Source organism: Manduca sexta, chromosome 9 (genome assembly GCF_014839805.1).
Source record: "Manduca sexta isolate Smith_Timp_Sample1 chromosome 9, JHU_Msex_v1.0, whole genome shotgun sequence".
Taxonomy (NCBI): domain Eukaryota; kingdom Metazoa; phylum Arthropoda; class Insecta; order Lepidoptera; family Sphingidae; genus Manduca; species Manduca sexta.
The window spans coordinates 11,175,847-11,201,704 of NC_051123.1; the positions used below are offsets into that span (position 1 = coordinate 11,175,847).

The 25,858-nt window shown below is 42.3% G+C and overlaps 1 protein-coding gene across 6 annotated transcripts in view; it reads right to left on the reverse strand.

Moving 5' to 3' along the window:
• Positions 1 to 524: 524 nt before the first annotated feature.
• LOC115442384 (ubiquitin carboxyl-terminal hydrolase 32) overlaps positions 525 to 25,858 on the reverse strand; it is a 54,302-nt gene continuing 28,968 nt past the window's right edge. The window contains exons 7-27 of one of the 6 annotated variants that reach the window (XM_037436859.1): positions 18,274 to 18,483; positions 17,891 to 18,042; positions 16,700 to 16,840; positions 16,490 to 16,574; positions 16,160 to 16,314; positions 15,416 to 15,609; positions 14,926 to 15,040; positions 14,422 to 14,547; positions 13,869 to 14,283; positions 13,679 to 13,793; positions 13,314 to 13,462; positions 11,463 to 11,557; positions 8,488 to 8,747; positions 7,805 to 7,987; positions 7,590 to 7,732; positions 7,032 to 7,162; positions 6,689 to 6,829; positions 6,169 to 6,354; positions 5,801 to 6,028; positions 4,857 to 5,051; positions 525 to 4,524 (exon numbers count right to left, since the gene is read on the reverse strand). In XM_037436859.1, coding sequence (XP_037292756.1) covers positions 4,225 to 4,524; positions 4,857 to 5,051; positions 5,801 to 6,028; positions 6,169 to 6,354; positions 6,689 to 6,829; positions 7,032 to 7,162; positions 7,590 to 7,732; positions 7,805 to 7,987; positions 8,488 to 8,747; positions 11,463 to 11,557; positions 13,314 to 13,462; positions 13,679 to 13,793; positions 13,869 to 14,283; positions 14,422 to 14,547; positions 14,926 to 15,040; positions 15,416 to 15,609; positions 16,160 to 16,314; positions 16,490 to 16,574; positions 16,700 to 16,840; positions 17,891 to 18,042; positions 18,274 to 18,483 — 3,719 coding nt within the window. In that variant the 3' untranslated portion in view covers positions 525 to 4,224. Of the gene's footprint in view, positions 4,525 to 4,856; positions 5,052 to 5,800; positions 6,029 to 6,168; positions 6,355 to 6,688; positions 6,830 to 7,031; positions 7,163 to 7,589; positions 7,733 to 7,804; positions 7,988 to 8,487; positions 8,778 to 11,462; positions 11,558 to 13,313; positions 13,463 to 13,678; positions 13,794 to 13,868; positions 14,284 to 14,421; positions 14,548 to 14,925; positions 15,041 to 15,415; positions 15,610 to 16,159; positions 16,315 to 16,489; positions 16,575 to 16,699; positions 16,841 to 17,890; positions 18,043 to 18,273; positions 18,484 to 25,858 lie in introns of all 6 variants that reach the window. The other 5 variants (XM_037436858.1, XM_037436861.1, XM_037436860.1 and 2 more) reach the window with 5 other exon arrangements.

The following is a 25,858-nucleotide window of genomic DNA, read 5'->3' on the forward strand; positions in this document are numbered from 1 at the left end:
TACCTGTCCAGTTTCTACAGTCGCCGTGGCCGAAATCATCATACAATATACGAAATTTTCTTTCTAGCAATATACGAAATAAATAATAAAGGAATTACTAGAATATAAGTAATAAAGCATTATAGCTGGTACTTTTTCTAATGTCACCAATTTGAGATGGCATACAAAATGCTGAATACTCTACACCGTATATTAGTTTCTGGCGTGCTTGGCCCCAGAATGTTCTTGAATCTCATTTATCCCCGAAAGACAAATTGGATTTACCATAATATAGTACTACCAATAAACATATTCTCGTAGTTCGTATTTACCAGTATCATTATTTTTGTACTAGCTGCACGCAAGTGCCATGGGCTTTACAATTTACCCTAGGCTAAGATTTTTTTTTAGATATAGGGTCTCCAACACACTTGTAAGTACGTCCAGAGAACAGCGACTGACGAGAGATGGTAATCCTTCGCTAGTTAGCACATTTGTGCCGGCCTAGTCAAAACAAAACTTTTGGGATAAAAGAAACACATAAATGGATACAAAAATTCTTTATTGCACAGGGATATTAAAATACTTAATAACAATTTGATTAAACACGACGCGATCGTGATCCGGATGGCATGCGACTGACAAGCGACTCGGTACATTGCATGTACTAAGCGGGTAGTCCGCGCCCCTACGTGGCAAAAGACTAGAAAACTTATAAAAGTTGCTCTTATTGAAAAATATTGCATGATAACTAGACACTTAGTTTTACAAAAAAATCGATGTATCACGCGCTGCATAGTTTCTAGTCTTTCGGCTTAAAAACGGGCGCGGAACTGTAATACAAAAATTACATTTTTTGACAAAAATAACTAAAGCCTCGTTTACACAAGCAGTTTCTCGCAAGAGAGAATACAACAAAAAAAAAACAGTTTTCGAGGCATTTGGCATTATGCAATTCATATTATAAAATGTAATCCAAATAAGTTGATTTATCTATCTGCAACAAGAAACTTCTATTCTCGTTTCTGTACGAGAAACTCGTGTAAACGAGACTTAACGAGGTTTCACCGAAACATGACTTTGGTATATAATGACAAAGGGGGAAACATTTCGATGGCACGTGACCGTGAGATACAATATACAATGCCGTAACATACGTGTTCCCTGCTCGAGCGCGAGCGCGCGAGACTCGGCCGCACCATCCATCCTTATACTGTTGGAAATCTCGCACTGAATAATCACAAAAGAATTTCCATAGGAATTCAACATTTTGAACCATGGATAATGGATTCGACATGTGAAGACTACCAACCCGTATTAAACTGTATGGGAAGGCTGGCCCTCCCCAATAAAAACTAGCGTCCAGAAGTGAACACTATATAATTACGAACTTGATTATAATTAATATTCAATTGGTATTGTTTTATGTTTATTTTCCATATTTGTTTCTATTGCTGTATTTAATTTTTGTATAACAATGGATAGAGCGGCTGTAAAAATAATATCAATATATAAAACAATTTACACTAATACTTATCAAATCACTAATAAGCAACGCTACGTGCCCTAGGCCGCGTACAAAATAACATGAGCCCACGCCGCGGACTCCGCACAATCACTGTTCAAACTTCAAAACAATACAATAATTTATAATTAAAAAATAAACTTATCTGTTTTATATTAATATTTATAATTATAATTCTAAATATGTCTTCGCTAAAAGCATATATTATGTGAATACATTTTGTATTACGCACCGACTATAATTGCCCGAGGCTCGGTGACTAATATTAATTGATAATTTAAAAACATAAATAATTTTAAATAAGTAGCGACAATTCAATTCTGAATGAAGAACTTTATGTTTTCAATAACTATGCACATGTTTGCAACTAACTGGGCTCCTCGAAAATCATTATTACTATCCGAAACAGGAATACACACAGAGGCTAATATTAAGCAGAAGACTAAGTAAACATAGTATGCGACTCAAACCTAAGTCCCAGCTTTTAATAATATTTTCCAAGTACTTATAGCGACATATTGAATCAAGCGCATTGTCGAGGCGCCAACTTAGTTGCCACTCGTTTTGTTAAGTAGTTCCATCCGCTGCGTAATACGAAACGCATCTATCTATGATTAAATTATATAAAATATGAGTAAATATAGCACATCACAATGTTTATAATTCACATCAGTCTCCGATAGACGCCAAGTGGCGTTCCGTCGCACCATACATACTGGAACTAAACATTCACGACTACTGATAGCGGCCCGACACAAAACTATTAGGGGGTGAATACTACTTAGAGGATGAAAATAATTTAGATAGAATTTTTTACTTCATCGGCATTTAAATTGTTTAGTTCAACTGTAATCGTATGAATATCTTCTGTTCTTTATAATAATTAAGATTTAGATTACAGTTGTGAAAATTCTACCTAAATTTAGTTTGACCCCTAAGTTCTATTCGACCTCTTATACGAATAGTTTTGGAACCATAAGTTCGGCCGTTGACAACTGTCGACTTTACATTATGACCTTCGTGTCGACTCCGCTATCCATTATCTATGGCGCTTATGTAGTTAACATAACTTCTAACCACTTATATTTCAACCAATGAAAGATTTCTAACGAAAAAGAAGAGAAAAAAACCTGAATTGGGCACCATACTTTTTTCCTCACTAGCACAACAAAGTGTCAGATAATAAAATGAAGTGCACGGGAAGTGGATATTTACTGGCCTACAAACGATATATATATTCACGCGTTTTCCCGAAGGGGTAGGCAGAAACTGCACTCACGCTGTGCTTATTCTTTGCGAAACGACATATTCGGTACAACACATGATTTCTAGGCAAGTTCTGGGATTGAACCTAGCACCTCGCGGGTTCCACAGTCTGCCACTAGACTTGACTAGAGCTCAGATACCGTGAACACGAGCATACAAACTGCGCCGTACACTTTAGCAAGTTTTATTAATTTTAAAAGCGGGCAGAATGTATAATTTGATTTTTCTTACCTACATCATTTCTATAAGTGAAAATATAACATTTAAATATGAAAAAAAAAACATCCTGAAAAAATTGAAACAATAAATTTTGAAATATTAATTATTATTTTTATTATATTATTTGATAATTATTATAATTGTTTATCGGTAAGAAAATACGAAATATATTATGTTTTGTCTCCGCGCAAGGAATGCTTTAACACGCGCGAGTGCTTTAATACGTGGATTAATTGTAAGCTCACACCAGTGCTCTTCAAGGGGTTGGCAGATACATTTGCCACCCACTATACACCTAGTAAACCATATTGTATGGGCTAAATGCCATATTGGGCATAAAATGCTAGGCAACATGTTTTTCATTTTGAAAAACTTTCATTTACAGTTCCTGTTTTTTCCGGGAATTCCCCGGATTCACAGCCTAAGTACGCTGCCACTACACAGATGATGCGATGTACTTATAGTCAAGGTAAATCAAATGCTCATTGTTTTTTATTACGGTGCTTCCTTACAACTCAGATTTTATGAAAATTAAAAATAAAAACACGCATAACATAAATAATAAATTTAAATAAAATTTACTAAGATTTTCTTCAAAATTATGTGAAATCCTTTGAAACCTATTTTCTTTGTAATAATAATGAAACGAATGAAAATAATAGCTTAAAGTCAACTGCACTCCTAAACAAATACCGATTGAGTTGAGAGCTCGACTTTAATAACAAAATAACTTAAGGGGACTACACCATCGTGTGGACGATATTGGCCTTTATTGTCCCCTCAACATAAGCAAAGGTTGAACAGACGTGAGTGAACTAAGGAATGTTCTTTGTCGACGCTAACATGGTCCGTCGAATACGTATCGATACTTTAACATTAATACTATGATATACGGTTTGAGTCTTCGTCCAGTGCTTTAGCATATTGCCATGTGATTTCAATGTGACGGACAAAAGTGGCCATATTGACAAACACTAGCTGTCATTTTATATTTTTCCAAATGGATGTTTGGTAATTAGCTGCCCGTAAAATTAGGCCGAATACAATAGAACGTATTTTGTTGGTGTACGGTAACGCACAAAAATATTTACAATGAGGTCGGCCATTTTGTCCGGCACATTAAACGTACAAAAATTACACATCAAATACACGCCAATCTCACTATTTGGTACATATAAATTTGAAATTTTGAGCGACCGATGCGGGCGTGCCCGCGTATCGTGCGTGAGCGCAGCCTACGCGATCACGCACATTTTCTTGAGGTCCGTGTCGTCGGGGTCGAGCAGGTCGAGGTCCCCGACCTTGGGGTCCGCTTGGCTGACGTCGGGCAGATACCGCTCGTAGTCGAGTCCCTGCCGCTCATAGAACAGCAGGTAGGCGGAGGCGGGGTCGATGGGGGGCACGGGCGCCGGGTGGGGGGGCCGGGCGGCGGGCGACAGCGAGCGCACCATGGAGTCGTTGTAGCACAGCCACGTGCCCGACGGGTTGCGCGCGTACGTCACGTAGTGACCGCCGCTCATCTGCCCGGAGTGGGACTGCGCACATAACACAACATTCAAATTAAAAACCAACCTTTAGTAATTCTTAAGTCTCTTATACTATAGTCTGGCTAAGTACTTGTTTAGTTCTAATGTTAAGCAACATTGTATTGTTCTTGTTTGTAGTTTAATTACTGGTTTAATTGTATGGTAGACAAAGTAATTACTGGGCGTTGTGAAACGTTTAACGTCAGTTGTTAAGCACCATGTAACGTCCTAAGAAATGTTGTTATAACTCATCAGTGATCTTGATGTTTATCAAAATGTATACTGTAAGTAAGTCGATTGTCTCACGGTTCCTTAAGCATAAGTATTGGTGTAGTACTCACGACGACCGCGTAGAGCCTGTACTTGAGGTCGAAGTTGTCCTGGTCGGGCAGCAGGTGGTGCTGGTGGTAGTCGACGAGGTTGTCGTCGGTGACGGGGGTGTTGCTGAGGCTGGCGGAGTGCAGGCGCGTGCGCCGCGCGTCGCGCGCCCGCGCCGGCGGCCGCTCGCTCTCCGCGGGGGGGGACGGCTTGGCCTGCTAGTTCGTACATTATACTGAGTATGTCGGGCTTTTTTTTTATGTTATACACTTGTTATGCTGGCAGAGCCGGCTTATACAAACACACAGGTCTTGTGGGTGAGTGCTTTAGACACTGCGAGTGGCCATGCTGAGGGCTAGGGCGACCCTCTAAAGGGTCACGGCCTCGGCTCAGGACGGCCACTGAGAGGGAATGAGACATCTGCGTAAGGTACGCAAGCGACCTAACAGTCTACCTAGTTTACGTCGGCACGCGGGCCGGAATTATCAGAAGGGTCGGGGGACGGGGGACGCGGCGAGGTCCTCGGCGGCGAGGACGGAGCTGCGGTCGTGTGGAGTGTTTGAGCTTTTTGAGCTGCTCGTGCTTGAGGCGGATTGCCAGAGCTATATCGCCCTCTGGGTGAGCAAGAACAGAACGCGACCCTTCTCCTTGTCACGCGGTCGAAAGGACAAAAAAAGTTCTGCGGCTCGTCCTGCAAGTTCGTACATTATATTGAGTAGCGAGTGACGGCGCGATATTTAAAATTTTTGCCTTACCAGAAGTGAGAAATAATGCCTGATATGGAGAAATGTTCTGCATTAATTAAATACATTGGGGCAAGTATAAGCAGAGCTATCTTTAAGTGTATTGTTTATTTTTGTACTCATACGGTCACATTCCTAAAAGGGTAGACACTAGACACAGAGGCGCTACTAATGACAAAAAGTATATTTTCGCAGGATAAGCTGAATTTTTTTGCACACCGTACCTGATTCTCGTCATTCTCGTCCTCGCTCTCGCTATCTGACATAGGCGCGTCGACGTATATGGACGCCCTCGGCCGTATGTTGTGTATGCGCATGTGCCGCCTGATGGTCTCCTGCGGGATAGACGCTAGGTACGCGGTCGGGTCGAAGTCCTGGAACGGGAAGTTCACCACCTTCTGCGACTTGATCCACTTGTTGTTCACGTATTGGAACCGTTTCAGGTGGATTATCTGTGTAGGAAATAATACATTTTAATATTTTGAGTAATTTTGTGGTATGATCAACGTTTGAGGCCTATTTTGTTGCGTGTTAGTGTTATGCGTTTGCGTATGTGCGGGTGTGTGTGTGTGTGTGCGCGTGTGTGCGGTACCAGTATGGGCGGCAGTCTCCATATCTGCAGGTTCTTGGTGGCGGGCTGTGCGGCGCGGCACGGCTCGCAGTGGTAGCGCTCGTCGAGGCGCTCCTCCGACGTGAAGGCGCGCAGGCACGAGCCCAGGTCCACGGGCCGCGCCGCCTCCGCCAGGCTCCACGCCACCGACCAGTGGGCCGTGAACGCCTGCGAACCATATGCACAATATTATATGAATACCCGAGGTAGAGTACACGGAAATATAGCGATGGCGGAGAGAAAAGAAGAAACAAATTGAAACGAATAGGTAGCATAAATTTTATACAATACATATATGCTCTCATAATTTCTGTAAAGTTCTTTATAATGTAAGTATAATGTCAGTACTGCATATCAGCTATAGGAACACTATCCACAAGTCTAAATTCCAAAGCTAATCCGTAGCACTGAGTTTTGTCGCTACAGACATGACAAAGTATCCATAGCGCCTGGCAATGACAATAGCAATGAGTTTCAAGCCGCGTCTATAGTGCTTGTGTACCTTTTCCCTGGTGGACTGGTAGCGCAGGTGCAGCGCGGTGGGGTCCCAGTCGATGGCGAGCATGACGCGCTGTCCGCTGCGCCGCATCACCTCGCGCACCAGCGACAGGTCCAGCGCCTGCAGCGTGCCCGGCGACGAGCCCTGCGGCACCGACACTTGGACATTATACTCATTTCTAACAAGTTCCAGCCCTTATATATTAAGGCGAAAATATCAGATGTGTTTACATGAGCGGCAATATTTCATTAATTTTATACACATGTGCGTAGCCGTGAGTCCTGAAACCTTCTAAATTTTAAAATGATTACTAAATGAAACAATAATTTATAAAATTTGTACTGACTTGTACGTGGCTGTGCCTGGTGCTGGAGTGTCGGTGCAGCTTGGCCTTGGCGATGGGCGAGTCGGAGTGCGGCGCGTCGGAGTGCGCCTCCGCACTCACGGACGACTGGCGCCGCGGACGCGCACGCTTACCTACACACAATCATTTACCACACACACATACTTACGGATTATTTTTAATTTCCAAATAAATAACGACATTTTGGCGTAATATAATACTATATTATGAATAATTCGATGTTAGGTCATTAAAAAAAAATCGGACTCTCTAGTATGTGATGATCTATTATAATATTCTTATACTAAATTATTTTATTACGAACTTAGTATTTTTTTGTATAATAAAAAGTGTAAATGTTTGCGTTACATAGTAATTTCAAACTAAGTATCGCTACAGTACATTCTTTATCTTACCGCCGTTTTAAATAAATGATCCTAATCGTTGTTGTTTCGATCCATCGTGAAAATAGATCAATACAAACAAAATGCACAAATGACTTATTTGGATTGGTTCATTCTTGGAGCCGGATTGAACATTAAGATGTTATAAGAAGCTCACCGCCCCTGGTGACGAGCGGCGCGTCGTCGCTGGGCAGCGCGCAGCCGCGGCACAGCGCCGGCCACTCGCACACGCCGCACCACGCGCCGCCGCCGCTCACCAGCCGCAGCGTGAACGGGAACTCGTAGCCCAGGCTGTCGTCGCTGCGGACGGACGCGGGTGTGAGTGTGCGTGCGCGTGCGTGTGTACCGCGCCAGTGTCACCGTCCCACTCACCAGTCCGTGGCGTGGTTGTGGCGCGGGCGCGGCGGGCGCGCGGACAGCAGGCGCGCCACCTGCGCCCACACGGCGCGGTAGAGCTGGCGGCCGGACTGGCCGGCGCGCACGCGCAGCACGAGCGGCTGTCCGAACAGCGCCGCGCGCGCCCACGCGAACGACGCCTCCGTCACCGCCGTCTTCCTGCAAAACCACCGCCACGACTTACACCTTCTGACGCATAATCCACCGCAGCATGCCTCGACTCACTGCCAATGTGGGATACGAAATTCCGATCCCTCCCATAATTCAAACCCGATTTCAATAAACGATCCCAAACTTAATCTTCGATCCAATCTCGAAAATAAACAAATAAAAAAATATTACAATTAATCCATTTTCGAGATCCATAAAAAAAAATGTTAAGATTCTTTATTGAAATCAACAGCTAAAAACAAAATTCATGGTTAAAATTGGAACAACATATTATACAAAGCTATTTATAGATTTTTATTATTATATCCTCAACACCTGTCACTTCCAATATTACATAATTAAATACTTAATACTTAAACTTACATTACAGCAAGTCATAATATTTTAATAACTGTTATCATAATGTTAAATCTATTGAAAAACCTAAGAAATAAACAAATACATTTTTATTTGAGTAACATATAATTACAAAAACCACCTCCACTGACCTGTGCACAGCAACCAAATAATTTATTTTCCCGACGTGTACGGGCGTCTCATTCACCTCATCCATCTTGTACATATTGGAGGGCGAGGAACCGAACTTGACCTTGGCGAGTTTGGGGCTGGTCGGCTTCAAGGTCAAGGACTTGACGCTGAGCGTGGGCGAGCTGCTGCCGTTGACCTCGCGCTTGAGGTCCTTGGGCAGCGTGTTGAAGCGGTGGTCGGGCTCCGGGGCGCGGTTGCCGTAGAACGTGGTCGGCGGACTCTGGGACATAAGAATTTCCGATCTGGACCTCTGAAATTCACGTTCGAACGTTATTGTTGTATGATACGTGCCGCTCGGCGTGACAAACAAACTGAAAAAAAAAATAAAAACGTATTCAATTAATAAAACAAAATTAAATAAAAATAATTGACAAAAATAAAGTAAAAAAGAATAATGTTGAAAATAAACAAATATTTTAAGATTTATAATTTTTTATAAAATAAAACTGAAATAAAAGACTTTAAATACGCAAAAGGTTAACACAAAATACACAACATAAGTAAAAGAACCACACAATACTATATATACAGACGGCACATATATACACTACAATGGACGAACGAGACGGCCGTGACGCACAAATACAAATGAACATGAATCTCACACTACCATGAATGTATCAATACTCGGGACATTAAACGTAACGCCGACCGACCGGTATGAAGTTAGTCACTTATTAGGCACTTTTAGATTACTATATACTTCAGTTAGAAAAATACAATAAGTTATCCAAAACATGGACATAAAAAATGGAATGCGTCTTATGTTGTCAAAAAATATAAAAAGAGATAAAAAGCCAACAGACAGTAAATTCTTTTTTCTAGTAAGTGGATTGACACTTACAGGAAAGAGATAAATAGTGACATCGTTTTCACTTTGTCTCTGTTCACAGAGTGAACTGACTGAAATATGACGGAAACTAACTATCATGCCGTTCATGACAAACTTCAAGTCGGTCGAAAAGGATATGAATTGTACTAAAGAACGCTGGCAACACAAACGTGGCTACTATTGAGATTGCTTTTAAATCACATAATAATTGAACAAAATAAAATATGATTAGAGTTTTTTAAGGCCTTTCTAATGCAAAACTAAGCCGATTAAATAATTTTAATTGCAAAACGAAGCATAATATTTTCAAAAGTGAATAACACACAAAAACGTGACAAATTTATAAATAAAAAACGTTGCAATTCCAACTGTCATCACTTCAAGCTCATTACTTATTGTTTCTAAAATTCTTAATTATAATGCCGTATATTAATTATTATAAAATATAGGGATATATCCGCAAATAATGTTATCATTTAGTAATCATAAAAATAATAAATTGAATCATTAAAACCTAGTGATATTTTATATTACAAACACTTCATAAAATATACCTAGAATCATAAGTATTGAATAAGATAATTTACGACAGTTGATTGGGTTAAGTAATAAGTTTTAACAACATATTAGTACTATTCGCTTGAAATGATACAGTGATTGTGTGTTGTTTACCTCGTCGTGTTGTTAACGTGCGTACGGACAGACGGACACGGCTTGCAACGAACACAACATGTCACTCGTGTTCAGTAGAATTGGCACGATATCTACTTTTCATTGTTTATTTATTATATCTTACGACATGGGTAACAGAAAAATGTATTCTAAGGCTTAAAATATTAGCATTTCTAGTTTGTACAGGATCGAAAAGTAAATGAGTAGAAAGGTCATTTTATAAGTGCAATTACTCTGAGAAATTTTAGGGTAAGTTTGTATGTAGGCCTTTGAAGATGTATATTACTTGGGAGAAGGCTTCGAACTTCCGGTAATCTCACTGACCGGCAAATGCCAAAGAAATGCTACAATTTCATGCCAATTCCACTCAACACACATAAAAAAGGAATATGCACAAAAAGTGTTATATTATGTACATTTATTAGTGAATATCCGTGTTTCATTGTTTAGTGTATTTACAGCGATATTAATTGTTCATACAAAGCTCCCAGATCGTAAGCTATCGACAATCGATTATCAACCTTATAACTTCAGTACTATACTACATTTAATTGTACTAGTTTCTATGCATTTTGGCTGCGTGTGTGCGTGGTTCGTGTGTTCTACTTTATAAAATGTGTGTGAATTTCACGTGCTTATATAATTAAGATTCACCTGTATATTCAAAGGTGTGCTGGTTTTCTATTTTTCACTTTTTATTTGTTGTAAATTGGCACAATTTAAGTTCAAATTCGTTTAACCAATAACACTGTACAGATTGAACAATTAGTTTTGTAAATTTTTAATTATAGATGCCAATTTAATTGATATTTAAGTATATGCATGTATATGTGTGTTTTATGTTAGGTTTATGTGTTATGAACACAAAGTGTTAGTACGTAGACATAATATAAGCAGTAACATATGTCTGTATTGTTTTATAAAACGTAAAAAGGATATAAAATTGATTATAATCTAAAATAGCGAATTCCAGTACTTAATTATTGAATTTAAATTGTACTGTGGGCTACTACTAAAGTGTACTGTGGGCGCACATATCAATATTTTATCATCCTATAATCGTGTGAGTGGCGCACAAATTTCTATTATAAATGGCTTCATTTTATAACATTTCATTTGTGTATAATGTATGGGTAGTATCTTTGGGCTGCAAATCATAAGACTAGATTGGATTCCCAGACCGAGTAGCTAATTTTTTCCCAGTTTTCCACAAGAAAAGTGTGGTTGTGGTGGCCTGGTTTTGGAATCCGTGTTCGATGTGGCAATAGATTCGCCTAATATCACATCTTGTGACATACAAGCTCGGCAAAGATTGTTTATTTGTGTTTTTAACTGTCAGGGATCAACTTCGTGACTAGAACATGTTTGTTTGTATGTATGTGTTTGTGTGTGTGTGTGTGTGTGCGAGCGTGCGTGCGTGCGTGCGCTAACCTTGAAGCAGAAGAGGGCCGGCATGCAGAGCGAGGAAGAATTGCCGCCGCGGCCCACACTCACCTCCGACCACGCGCCCGCCGACCCACTCCAACCTGCCGACACACGCACATCAACGCACAGTCTTAGGTATGACTCTACTAATGCTTACAGCAGTACGACGCTAATTTTATATCGGTGGAAGTAAGTTAAAATATTAGGACTTGTTTATAAATAGTTGAATTACGGTTTTAACAAAAAGATTGACTGCCATTATGAAAGATCAATATAATAAAAAAAAATATATATAAATATTTCAATTTCAAGTGACTCAGGAACATTATGCGTGAGCAAAAGTAACTATGTAATCCTTTATGTATGTTCAATGTCGCCTTTAAGGAGGAGCGGGCAAGTCGTTTCTCTGGCGTATTAGATTTCAAGATTGTTGAAGTTTTAAAGGGGCGCCATAGACGCATGCTAGAATGTCAATGCCATTGATTAAAAAAATACAGTAGGGTCCTAAAAAAGATCTATAGTAGTGCACAGTCCGGATCTGTGCGTGACCTATAAGTTGGTATCCGCGCCGCTGGAGAGCCTGCGCCCCGTAGCCGCGTACAGTGGTGCGGGCGGTCTCACCTCTCTCACCGTGCGTGAACTCGTACGCGAGCAGGTCGCGCGCCGCGCCGAGCTCCGCGCCGTCCTCCAGCACGCGCCCGCGCCCGCCACCAGCATGCTGCCGGGTACAGTACAAGTTCTCACCGTGCGCGGGGCGCAGCTCGTCGTCGGAGTCGTGCGCGTCGGGGTCGGGCGGCAGCTCGTACGCGAGCAGGTCGCGCGCCGCGCCGAGCTCCGCGCCGTCCTCCAGCACGCGCCCGCGCCCGCCACCAGCATGCTGCCGGGTACAGTACAAGTTCTCACCGTGCGCGGGGCGCAGCTCGTCGTCGGAGTCGTGCGCGTCGGGGTCGGGCGGCAGCTCGTACGCGAGCAGGTCGCGCGCCGCGCCGAGCTCCGCGCCGTCCTCCAGCACGCGCCCGCGCCCGCCACCAGCATGCTGCCGGGTACAGTACAAGTTCTCACCGTGCGCGGGGCGCAGCTCGTCGTCGGAGTCGTGCGCGTCGGGGTCGGGCGGCAGCTCGTACGCGAGCAGGTCGCGCGCCGCGCCGAGCTCCGCGCCGTCCTCCAGCACGCGCCCGCGCCCGCCACCAGCATGCTGCCGGGTACAGTACAAGTTCTCACCGTGCGCGGGGCGCAGCTCGTCGTCGGAGTCGTGCGCGTCGGGGTCGGGCGGCAGCTCGTACGCGAGCAGGTCGCGCGCCGCGCCGAGCTCCGCGCCGTCCTCCAGCACGCGCCCGCGCCCGCCACCAGCATGCTGCCGGGTACAGTACAAGTTCTCACCGTGCGCGGGGCGCAGCTCGTCGTCGGAGTCGTGCGCGTCGGGGTCGGGCGGCAGCTCGTACGCGAGCAGGTCGCGCGCCGCGCCGAGCTCCGCGCCGTCCTCCAGCACGCGCCTGCGCCCGCCACCAGCATGCTGCCGGGTACAGTACAAGTTCTCACCGTGCGCGGGGCGCAGCTCGTCGTCGGAGTCGTGCGCGTCGGGGTCGGGCGGCAGCTCGTACGCGAGCAGGTCGCGCGCCGCGCCGAGCTCCGCGCCGTCCTCCAGCACGCGCCCGCGCCCGCCACCAGCATGCTGCCGGGTACAGTACAAGTTCTCACCGTGCGCGGGGCGCAGCTCGTCGTCGGAGTCGTGCGCGTCGGGGTCGGGCGGCAGCTCGTACGCGAGCAGGTCGCGCGCCGCGCCGAGCTCCGCGCCGTCCTCCAGCACGCGCCCGCGCCCGCCACCAGCATGCTGCCGGGTACAGTACAAGTTCTCACCGTGCGCGGGGCGCAGCTCGTCGTCGGAGTCGTGCGCGTCGGGGTCGGGCGGCAGCTCGTACGCGAGCAGGTCGCGCGCCGCGCCGAGCTTCGCGTCGTCTTCCAGCACGCGCCCGAGCTGCGCGCCGTTCAGCTCCGCTATCAGCATACTGTTCAAACAAACATTCGTTTGTCTATTCTATTGTATTCGTTTATCTAAATCTAAATATTTACTAAATTATTCATTCGTTTGGAGTTTGGCTTTTGTGTTTGGTCGCCTTATACTATATTCGAAGATTACCGATTGTTCAAACATAGGGAACACGCCGGTAAATGTCATATTTTAATCATCAATTTTAAGTTTTAATAGTTGTTGTAATACTCACGATTCAGGCGGCAGACCGCATAGTTCCGATAGCTTCTTCTTCAAATCTAAGTATGTACCTTCGGAGTTCACTCTCACACCATATTTGACTGGCACAGACCCGTCTAATAGTATAACTGTAATAATGATAGAATATGGTTATTCTAGTGATCAGTTCATCGCGTTGGTAACGTGAGTGTGGTGGTGGTTACCGGTGAGCTCTACCCGGAGACAGGCGTCGACGGGCAGCGGCAGGCTGAGCATGTTGAAGGCGTCGAAGCGCACGGAGCCGCGGCCGCACGCCTCGCAGCGCACGCGCGAGCGCAGCTGTCCGTAGAACAGCTCCGTGATGACGGAGCGGTTGCGCGCCGCGTGCCACGCCCACGCCTCCGCCGCCACCTCCTGGTCGGGCCGCTCGGCGGGCGCGGCGGCGGGCGCGGCGGCGGGCGTGGGCGGCGGCGTGGGCGGCGGGCCGGCGCGGTTGAGGTCCTCGTGCAGCGCGTCGAGCAGCCAGGCGAGCAGCTCCTGCGCGTCGTGCTGGCCGCCGCCCGCGAGCGCGCGCGCGTGCCGCGACACGCACCAGCGCACGCGCAGCGGCGCCACCGACCGCGCGCTGCACGACCACACCTGCGCCACACCACACACGACTCGAACTATTACTTTAATTCATATAGAAACTGACTTTAAAAGTGACAAACTAATGTATAACACTATAAAAACAAACCTGGCATAGAAATGTGTCTAAAATATAACAATCAAACTCACCTCTTTGCATAGTTCGCCGAATCGCAACGCTAAGACTCCCTTAGTGCCGAGCGGGTTGGTGGTGTTCACTTCGTACAAATGCATACCAGAGTTGAAATACCGAGTGAGTGGGCCCGTGTTCCACACCTGATGATAATTACATATACTTGATAAAACAATTGGCTGACTAACACATAGTAACACAACACACATCCAAAACTAGAATTCGCTAGATTTAGAAACATAAAATTGATACGTAAATTTCAAATACAAAAACAAGTGTAATATAAGAAAAAGACCATACTATCATAGAATAATTATTACTTAATAGATATATCTGTGTTTACTACAGATATATCATACATTAAGAAACTTAGATATTGCTCACCGTTTCCGGCTCGAAGGACCACATTTGATATATAATAAAAGTTGTTTGACAGTTGAAACATCACATCTATTATGAATATAGATGACATAATAGAGACCGTGGTGAAGGGTGTGGTGTGTGGTGTGGTGCATACTGACCGACTGCAGCGCGGCGTTCATGAAGCAGGTGTTGCCGAGGTTGTGCAGGCCCGTGGCGCCCGGCACGTTCGGCGCGATCAGCGTCTCGCGCCGCTCCGTCGCGCGACTGCCGCCGCTGCACACAACAGGCACGCTACACAGCACGCTACACCAGCGGCACCATACTCATACGCAGAAACATGAGCCTGAGGTGCGACTCGATTCAAACTTCAGAGTGCTTTGATTTGTGTTTTTACTCTAGTCGACGCTAACTATAATGATTAAATAGCAAACTCGACTCATTCGGACTCGTATTCCAGGAATAGCCAGTATATACACCTAGTAAATAGACTCTAGTGTAATACTGAGATGAGTTTAACATTAGACGACATATTTGAACTATACTGTAAATATAAGCAGGTTTAATACAGAATCTTTACCATACTAGGATGCGGGACCTTGTGCGGACTAGACAATTATGATTCAGGTTTCCCCGGTGGAGAGGACGTACCCGAGCGCGCCGATCTCCTCGGGCCAGGTGAGGTCGGGGTTGCGCACCTCGAGCAGCAGACGGCTTCTCTCGTCCAGGCGCAGCTCGTGCAGGGTGGGTCGCTCGTCGTCCAGCAGCACCTGGTTGGTGCCGAGCAGCCACAGGCGCATGTCCTCGCGCGCCAGCCCCAGCGCGCCGCACAGGAACTCGCTCACCTACGCACAGTACACACTGCATCAAGTATAACAGACGTGTCTTTTGACAATATTAAAAAGATTGTAAATTAATTCACAATATGAATTTGTGTTAGTGTATTCTAGTTGTGGTGGTATTCATTTAAATTTGATTTGAGTTATCGATTTTAGCGAGGAATTTATTGATGAGTAGGATTTATGTATTTTTTTTGTTTTTGACATCATTGTTTAGCTGAATACGAGTTGATTTTAAATTATTAAAAAGATTGTTATATTTTTTATTTTTAACGAATACAATTTATGGCCTGTTTTGTTATATTTCTGAAACTGACATTTGATATTGTAACCGTTATAAATTTTCAAATTTTGAATTTTATTTTTGAAATGTATGAAGGATGGTAAATAAACAATTATTTATTAATTTCGTCATAAAATCTCTTTAGATTTTCAACGTTACATATTTTCTTGATTACAATATAATGTTTCAGTGGAGTGTTGAACGTATTGAACCAGTGGCGTTATATGTGCGCATGTGGTGTGCGGTGTGTGCGGTGTGTGCGGTGTGTGTCACCTGTTTGAGCGTGGCGAGGCGCGAGAAGGCGGCGGTGTAGGCGAGGTGTCGGTCGGGCGGCGCGGGCGCGGGCGCCAGCGGCACGGAGCTGTACAGCGGCGCGCCGCCGCCGCCCCCGCCGCCGCCCGCCGCGCCGCCCGCCAGCACGCTCGACCCTGCGCACACACACAACAATGTTAACCCTCCATCCGATACCGAGTGTTAACCAATCAAAATATACATATTTTGTTACCATGTCAATAAAGACAATGTTCAACTACATTTTTCTATAATACATTTTTTTATTAACAAACAAATATTTAACCATATTATAATATAAACGCTACTTACTCTGCGTGCTCGGCACATGCCGGTACAGCTTTAAATGTAACGGGTACAGCTCCAGTTCAACGTCTGAATTAGGCGGCCTTATCACCTGAAAACATAACCAAATTTAATGGTACTTTTATATATTCTCATGAAATAATTTATTGAAACTAACTACTATATGCCCCGAACTCCATCCAAACTCGACCCTAGCAGCTACTCTATCTCGCCCACCTGTCTGGGCAGCGGGTCGGGTCCGCCGTACCACAGCGCCAGCGCGCGCCACAGAGCGTCGGGCACGAGCTCGAAGTCTCGGTGCTGCGCAAGAGTCACGTCGCGGCGCAGGTGACCGCCTTCGCCGGTCAGCGTCCGGACCTGGCGAGAAATACGTTAATATAAGATTACATTTTTTTAAATTATTGTATATTTTATAGCAGAGATTTTCAAACGTTTTTTCTCATAGACACCTTTTAAAAATTTTGCTGGCTCCGATGGACCTTCTTTTTGGGTTCGCCCAGACATCGCTTGAAGCGTGTGGACAGTTATTTTGGGGTCACCGTGGCTCTTTCGACCCCTATCAATAGTATCCACCTACAGTGATAGGTGAAGTAAAGCCAACATTATAGTACTTTATTATCAAACCAGATCAATCTTCGTGGATACCCGATTATGAATTTTGGACTACCGGTTTTTGGTCACGCCAACATAGACCCCCGGAAAGTCTACCGTGGACCCCCAGGGGGCCACCAGGACCCATTTGGGAATTATTGCTTTATAGCCCCGTGTCTTTCAAAAAGCTACATCAATTGAAAAATGCTTTTTCTGAAAACCCCTTACAGAAAAATTCTTCTTTTACATAACATGTTACTTTGAATGACGCAGTACTTATAATGAAGTGGGAGAGATCATAATATCAAGTGTGACAACTTGTTAGAACTGAAGCAGACAGTTGTGTACTACAATGTGTTACACTTGAAAATACATTAATTGTGTTATATTTCTGTGTGTATTTTATGACTGCCTCGATGGCGTAGTTGTATTACACGACTGCAAAGCTGAGATCCCCGGTTCGATGGCCGGGTCAGGCAAAGTGATATTGAATTTTTGTACCCAGTATCATACATAGTCTTGAATTTGTAACCGACATGGCGATAGCCTTGTCCTCAATCACATCATGGGACGGAATGTTTACGACGAAAAATAGGTGCACCATTTGCCTCTGCTTACCCCTTCGGGGGTAAAAGACATGAGTATGTAATATTTTATTAAATAATATTCAAAATTGTAACACTTGTATTCCATATAACAAATATAAGAATTAGTTGGTTTTCCTTATTTAGCCGCAACGGATTGCGGTGAGTTTTGAATATAAATATGTATGTGTAGGGGTATATAGAGGTTGAGAGAGAGAGAGTGAGCACTAACGTTGAGCGCGTCGTGCGCGAGCAGGCGCTTGTTGTCGACGGGCCCGGGGTGGCGCGGCGCGCGCGGCGCGGGCGCGCTGCTCACGCCCGACGACGACCCGCCCGACCCCACCGACGCCGTCTCCGCGCGCCACAGCAGCGAGCCCATCGACTCTGCGCCACACAACACAACACTGTACACTACTTATAACGACACAATCAACTATTATAAATAACCTACATCTTTTCAAATTCAACTATACGTTAAGAAAATTAACGACCCTCATGGTAAGACCAAACAGCGAATTCTATTACATTTTGAAACATTAATTGTATACCTAACCTTATGAATTTAAACTTCCACAAACCCCGACACCACAATACACAACAGGCCGTTCAACTTACGCGACTCACCTGTGGAGTTGGTGGTGAAGCTCTCGTCGCACACGATGGCCTCGTCGAGCTGCCCGTGGCGCGCGGGCGCGCGACAGCACGCGTCCGCGCTGCCGCCCGCCGTGTACGCCGCCCACGCGCCCCACCACTCCGACGACACCAGGTACCAGAACTGGCCCACGGAGTACCCGCGCTGCACCTCGCGACGCAGCCAGCCCAGCACTGGAATGGTATCGTATCGTATATTATAAATGCTTTGTAATATTTTAACCTAACGTGACATGTACTAATGTGTTTTATATGTAAGCAAACTGAGTAACGATGAACCTATTACGTGCAAAATGTACGTGTTGCTGTATTAGTTATTATTATTTTTCTTCTTTTGATTTTTTGTGTTTCCTCAAAAAAGGGGGGGGGGGGGTATTGTAGCGGTTATATGCGACTGTACCGGTGTAATTTACCTGTATGTGTAGAATATAAGAGTCAGTTGCACTAGACTAAGGACACTCTATGTAGTACAACCGTCGAGTACAATAAACAAGTTATGTAACTCCGTGTCTCATTGAATGGTCACCCCCGCGTACTCCTCACACCTTAATTCAAAATGTATTTCATAATAACTTAATAGTAGATAAGAAATAAATCAATGAACTCAAATACGCACGCGTACGCATAAACGTTACCGGTGGTAAGTAGGTCTGTCATATGTGAGAGCACGCCTGGGTAGGTATTACTGCAATGTCTATTTCTTAAAATATTCAGAAATTGACATTACACGCTTATCAATCACAATCACTGTTGTGTTTCGGTTAGAAGGACATTGTAGCCAGTGTAACTACTCTACTTAATAAGACTTAACATTTCATATCTCAGGATGGCGAGCGCAGTGGAATACCAAACGATACTTTGTAATTCAAGGTTTTGTATGGTGTTTCTACCGTTTATGAACGGTTGTATCGCTTATCATCAGGCGAACAGCAAGCTCGTCAAAGTTCAAAGTTCGTTCAAAGCAAAAAAAATACACGCAAGTCCCCAACTACATATAACATTTGATCTAGGATGCAGCATTCAACAAGGATATCAACCATTTCAGTAATAGTGAAGTTAACTGCATTAATTGTGCTATAAAACCATATTTTTAAACCCGTTACAATTTACAAGGCACCCTGACCTCATACACGATATTACGTAATTCAAAGATTAAATTTGCCTAATTGTACATCAGTATTTATATTTTAATGAAATTCCTTTCGTAAAACGATAAGCGTTCGGATAACGGTATAAATATGCTACATCCGGATATAAAAGATTATACAAACAACATAATGATTAATGTAGCAAAATAATTATTCTAATGGTGACATAAATTTCCGAATATAATTCAAATGGTGGCTTTGTTTATTTCATGTAATAAGGTACACTCACGGTACTACATAACAATCTTAACATGGTTGGGACATTTCTTTGCTATTAAACATTAATGGATGAATATCGGTAAAACTGGTCATTTGCTATATAGGTACAAAAAAAATACACCAATTTCCATAATTCTCAATTACTTGTAGATCAATGATAAAAATGATCCAATCAACAACGTTCATGCACGTCGAACATATTTGATTCGGGTCAATTTTTGGTATTGATCTATAGCAGAGGCTCCCATACTTTTTTTTCTCCTAGATTTTCAAAAATTTTGTGGTTGCACTTAACCCCCTGCAGCTAAATTTTAGTTCTTTACTATCACAACCAGATACATTTTCGTGAACCCCCATTTTTTGGTCATGCCAACGTAGACCCCCGTCAAGTCTCCCGGCGACCCCTAGAGGTCTACCTGGACCACTTTGGGAATCAATGATCTATAGGTAAGTAAGATGCATTTGTCGGTCGTCAGTAGGTTTTTCAGTTTAACATTGTAACATTAAGCGATCAGCGAAGTCTTAGAAGCTAATGAGTGTGCGAGATGCAAGAACCACGCTAAGTACATCGCTCCCTTGACCTATCGTCAAGGGAAACTCATTAACCACACGCTGAATCTGCAAAGTACGATCGATTGGAAACTTAACTAACCGCCATTTTCAAATAAACGATCTTAATCGATTCTTTCGACCTATCTCAAAAGTTGATCAATCAGAAGAAAGATTTGACATTTATACAAATGAATTATTGTGATTGGTTCGTTCTCCGAATCGGATTGAAGATTGAAATTAGGATCGTTTATTGTGGTAAAACATGTTTAATAAATTACTACATTGTTCTATTGTTCTAATCCTTTCTAATTAAGTCAGCATAACCATATTAATAAGGTCTTATATTAAATTTCCCTGTGTTCTGACATGTTTGGGAAATACACAATTGTGCGTGTTACGAAAATGAGTTTGTTTAGTCATAATGCTGTCATGTAGTGCTGACGTCAATTCCATCTTGGGAAAATCGTGGAAACCCACAAGGACAAGCGACATACTAGTGACAAGTTATACGATATTAAAATGAAATGGAGTTTCAGTAAATAACATTAGAGCAACAGTTTTTGTATGATTATCAGGAACTAAGAAGATTTCACGGTCTCATCACCCCAACCCATATACGAAATATTTTGTTGATTATACAAAAAATTGTCTAAATGCCGGGACCTATATAACTGGACCAAGGAACTGAGGAGCTTGAGACGAAATTAATATTTCTCCATAAACGATCTCAATTGTCTTCGACTCGATCCCGCGAACTAACCAATCAAAAGAAGCTATTTACGCATTTCAAAAAAAGAACTTTGTCCTGATTCGTCCGTTTTCGCAATGGATTGAAAATCGACCGGAATCGTTTATTGAAAACTGTTCATGTACATAGTACACCGATAAAACCATTTTATTAATGCCATGTATCGGACCTAATGGCACCGAATCTATATATATAAAAATGAATCTCTATTTCCCTTGGTCACGCCATCACGCGTGAACGGATGGACCGATTTCACTATTTGTTTTTATTGTGTTTGTTATTGTCAGGAGCAGGTTCTTATGAAAGAAAAAATTCAAAAAATTTCGCGGAAAATTAGAAAATTTAAAAAAACTTGACGAAAATATTAATTTTATATATCTGTCAGCGATTGACAGAATGCGCGCTGCAAATTCATAGTTAAGACGGGACAAAGTCTGTCGGGTCAGCTAGTATAATATAATAAATGAACCACGTAATCATTCCCCTAGTGGACCAGTCACTATAATATTATGTAGGGACACGATGACATAACCACACAAATACTAAATACCATCGCATACCATACGTTGTGTGCAGAAAGTTATTTAATAAAGAACGACACGAGATAATGTTGATAGCGGGGTTTTTTTCACGCGTTTGTTTCCTGTTACGGTTATCGAGTAGAGTGGACGGTTTGCAAAATGTCTTAAAATAATATTTTTATTTATGGCAGTCATTTATATCTTTTGACTAGGAGGTGCTCGTGACTCCGCTTGTGTGATAAACCTTTCCCGGTACAAAAGTCCTCAAAACACTACAGAGATTTATAGAGCTTCGTTGCTACGCCAGCGCCCTCAATTTAAAAAAAAGCCTATTATTACCTGTGGGTGAAAATTATCGGGATAAAAAGTAGCCTTTGTGTTAATCCAGGACATGGTCTATCTGTGTGCCAAATGTCTTCCAAATCCATTAAGTTGTTCAGGAGTTTACTTCTAACAAACATCTAAACATATTCAGAAACTTTCGGATTTATAATACACTAGAGTAACTTAGTTAGACAACATTTCTCATGGCTCCAAATTTATACAAGTTCTTTGTAGTGTAATAGTCCCGGTATGCAATTTTCAAACCCTTTTTTTACACGGCAAAGTGACCCCACAGCACCGGATGATCAGTGGAGTGGGGTCCAATAGAATGTCGACTGACGAGAGACGATTATCCCTGGAAGACTAAGGAAGCCTAGGTATATGTTAATACGGAATTGGGTTTATGTATGCCAAATTTCATCCAAATCGGTTCAGCGTTTTAAAAGTGTGCTTACACGGAACGAACTAACACTACACATATTTTTAACATATATATAATACCATTAGTAGCATTATTAGAAGTTTTTTTACTAAGATTTGTTTCTATGTGACATTGCTGTTCACGGACAATGGCGCTTGCGTCAGACCAGCGGCAAGCTCGTTGCGTTATTCACTTGTAAAAAGTTAGCCACACGTGATACAACATTTATTATGACAATAAATGATACGTTATCAAAAGGCGATTTATTTTTAATGTTTAAACAAATGTACCTTTATTACATACTGTTGGTGCGTATCTTCATTTTGCACATTTCAAGGTAAAGTAAATTGTAAATTTGAAAGTAAGTAATCCAAACATTCATTTTACTGAAACACTACCCGAAATATACACATTAATTAATAAAATAAATATTTAGTCAAATAATAAAACGCCCGAAACATTTGTCGATCTGAAACATATGATAGAGCGAGAACAATATGTCAACGGAGCTTTTATAAACATTATTGCTAGATTCTTATGCCTAATCAATTTTTTCAAGTCAATACGGCATCTGATGCAATCTCCAATCTATTGTGCTTTAAAATGCTCTTATGTCATTTATGTGGGCTCGTAGCAAGATATTTTTACAAGCATCTTGCTATAGGATTCGGTTTACGACCGGGCAGTACGAAAAATCATTGATTCAAATAAAAACAATAAATTTTGTATTAAGGTCTCAGACCCCGAAAGCCTCCATATAACATCCATAGAATTGTACATAAACGTAAACTCACGCATTTATCTTTGAAGAGAAAGACAAAGAAGCAACTACGCGCCCCCATTTCACTCCATTTGTATACGTCCTATGATAGTTCGCAAACCTATCGCCATATCGGACACAAAATCTAATACTGATAGATGTTTTGCAGATTTTCATCCAACATTTATCGTAATGGACAAGTGTATTGTATTTTTAAGTACCTATTAACTAGATAAACTAGTTCTGAAGCTATTTCAATTTGCGTCAAGTTCGCTTCGGATGTGTGTCAAAGGAAATCGAAAATAGCACGATAACGACTGATAGCGCGTGCGCTGTGGATAGGTAACCGTGTTTTGACATTGCCGTGTATTTTTTATCGATCTTTAGGATATATTTATATTTAAGGGTAAGTACGTTAAGAGGTAATATTTTCCAATATATTTGGCATTTTTTGGGTAATTCATAAGTAACAATTTACCCGGAGAAACCTTTTTTATATCCATTATAATAAACGCGTGCATGAGTCATCTCATGTCAAAAAAGTCTTCTAAATTTAGTTTAATCTTCAGAATTGTCATGTAACCTTTTCAATCGCTTGTATCACTATCATAGCAATCCACTGATGAATATAGGCCTCCTTCAATACAGCCTATAATTATAGACTTTATTAAAGGAGCTTGGGCTTGTCGCATCCAGCTTCTGTCGGTGAGTGTTCGTCATACCATTTATGGAGGGCGTCTTATTCGATGTCTTCACTCAAAAACGACACGTACCCGTATAGTCAGCTTAACAATCCGACAAAATATCCAGATAAGCAGTTTATCTAGAGTCAAGAGCGCACGCGATTATCGTACAATACAAAGAATAACACGATGATGATTTAAAAACAATTTATAGATTATCTCAGGTATGAATTGAGCTCTTTTCAGATACTAGATGTTATTTGCGACTCCACCCGCGTGCAAAGCTTTTTCCGCTACCAAAATCTCTGTATCATTGCAGCGATCCATAACGCAATATTTCCAATATTTCCCATGGCATCAAATAAACATGACAGCAACACTAAAGATTCGAAATTCATTAAACTGCATCGCAATGCATCGCGCTCGTCACTTTAAACTATTAGAAAACTCATAATTCCCAGTAATCACATATATGTAAACCAGAACACAATAGATCTAGCATACTACGGCTTATCAACAAATATAGACAAGGCTGTAGTATAACGCAACATTATAAAAGGTCCACTACTCAAAATACGATCCAAACAATAATACTTGGTTCCAAACGGCCTACATTACATGTTATAGGTCAGGGACTACGTAGGCATCGAGAGCCTTGATTTGAATCGCCCGCGAAAGGTCACCGAGCGATGCGGCCTTGGTAAATGGAAATTAACACCCAATGGTCCTGGTAAATGAGTCGAAAATTCAAATGCTTAGCCTATCGTCTGTCTGCCCTACATTTAAAAAGACTTTTGCTTCTGAAACATGAAAGGTAACTAAAATCCATACTTAATATATATGTATAAAGCTAAAGAGGTTGTTTGTTTGAACACACTAATCTCAGTAACTAATAAACCGATTTTGTTTTATTTTTACAAGGAAGCTACATGACTCCTGAGAGCAGTAGGCCATATTTTATCTCGGAATAACTTTTTCACGCGGTCGGAGCCGCAGGCACAAGCTATGTTATACGTCATTGAGAACGTAAATCAATACTATTACTGTAATGCGGGTACCTAAATATATTATTACAGCTGAAGTTGTAGTTGATTAAACGCACCACTTTATAACAATTACCCTGATGGATGTGAAAATTCTTTTACTAATAGGTAAGTAATTTCTCTAAGGGTGTCATAAATATTATTCCAGGAACGGATTGTATGTAAGTGTCTGACGCGAACAACTTATAATGATAATAAAGAAAAATGAACACTTATAAATTCAAGTGGTCTCTATACATTCCATCTTTTGAGTTGTATTATGCTGCTGCTTCGAAATCGGTTCATGTACCCTTCGACCTGCCGATATAGTATATGCAACCACGTGACGGGGGCGCGTTGCGTGCGTCATTCATGCCTTACTGTCTATGCTTATATTGATGCGCGTCTACCGCTAGTAGGGTTATCACGCAAATGTTTTAGTGAGTTAAATTGATAATATTTAATAGTTTTTCATGTATTTAAAAAAAACTGGTTTTATTTTTAAAAAAATCTAAGAAGTTTATTAGGATTGTAACGATTCAATTTCGAGTCTATTTCGATATTTGATCCTAGTTGCTACCTACCAAACATACAAACCACTAAGCAGAATAAAGGTTGTTTTTCATCAAATTGACCACTATATATTTTTATATTGCTTGGAATGAGAGGAGCTTACCGTTCGCCTAATGGTAAGCGATACGACCACCCGTAAACAGTAGAAACACTAACCAACACCTTTAATTACAAGTATTGTTTGGTATTCCACTGCGCTCGCCATCCTAACACATGACATTATTATGTTTTGTAGTTACACTGGCTACAATATCCTTCAAACCGGAATACAACAGTGACTACACACTGTTGTTTGGCAGCAGAAATAGACATTGCTGTGGTATCTACTTAGACGGACTCTCACATATGAGAGACCTACCACCAGTAAAAGTGTTTATTTTTTACCATTCATCCAAGTTGGGTGTGGTATTGTTTATTGAAATCAGCCGCTAGTGCCAACCCTAGCCGGTATCGGTGTCAAGTTTGGCGCGACAATGAGATGCTCGCGCTTCAGATAACAATGTTTGTGCACAATCGTAACAACTCGCGACCATTGCCGACTAATTACAGAATATATACGCAGTGCGTTATGTAATATA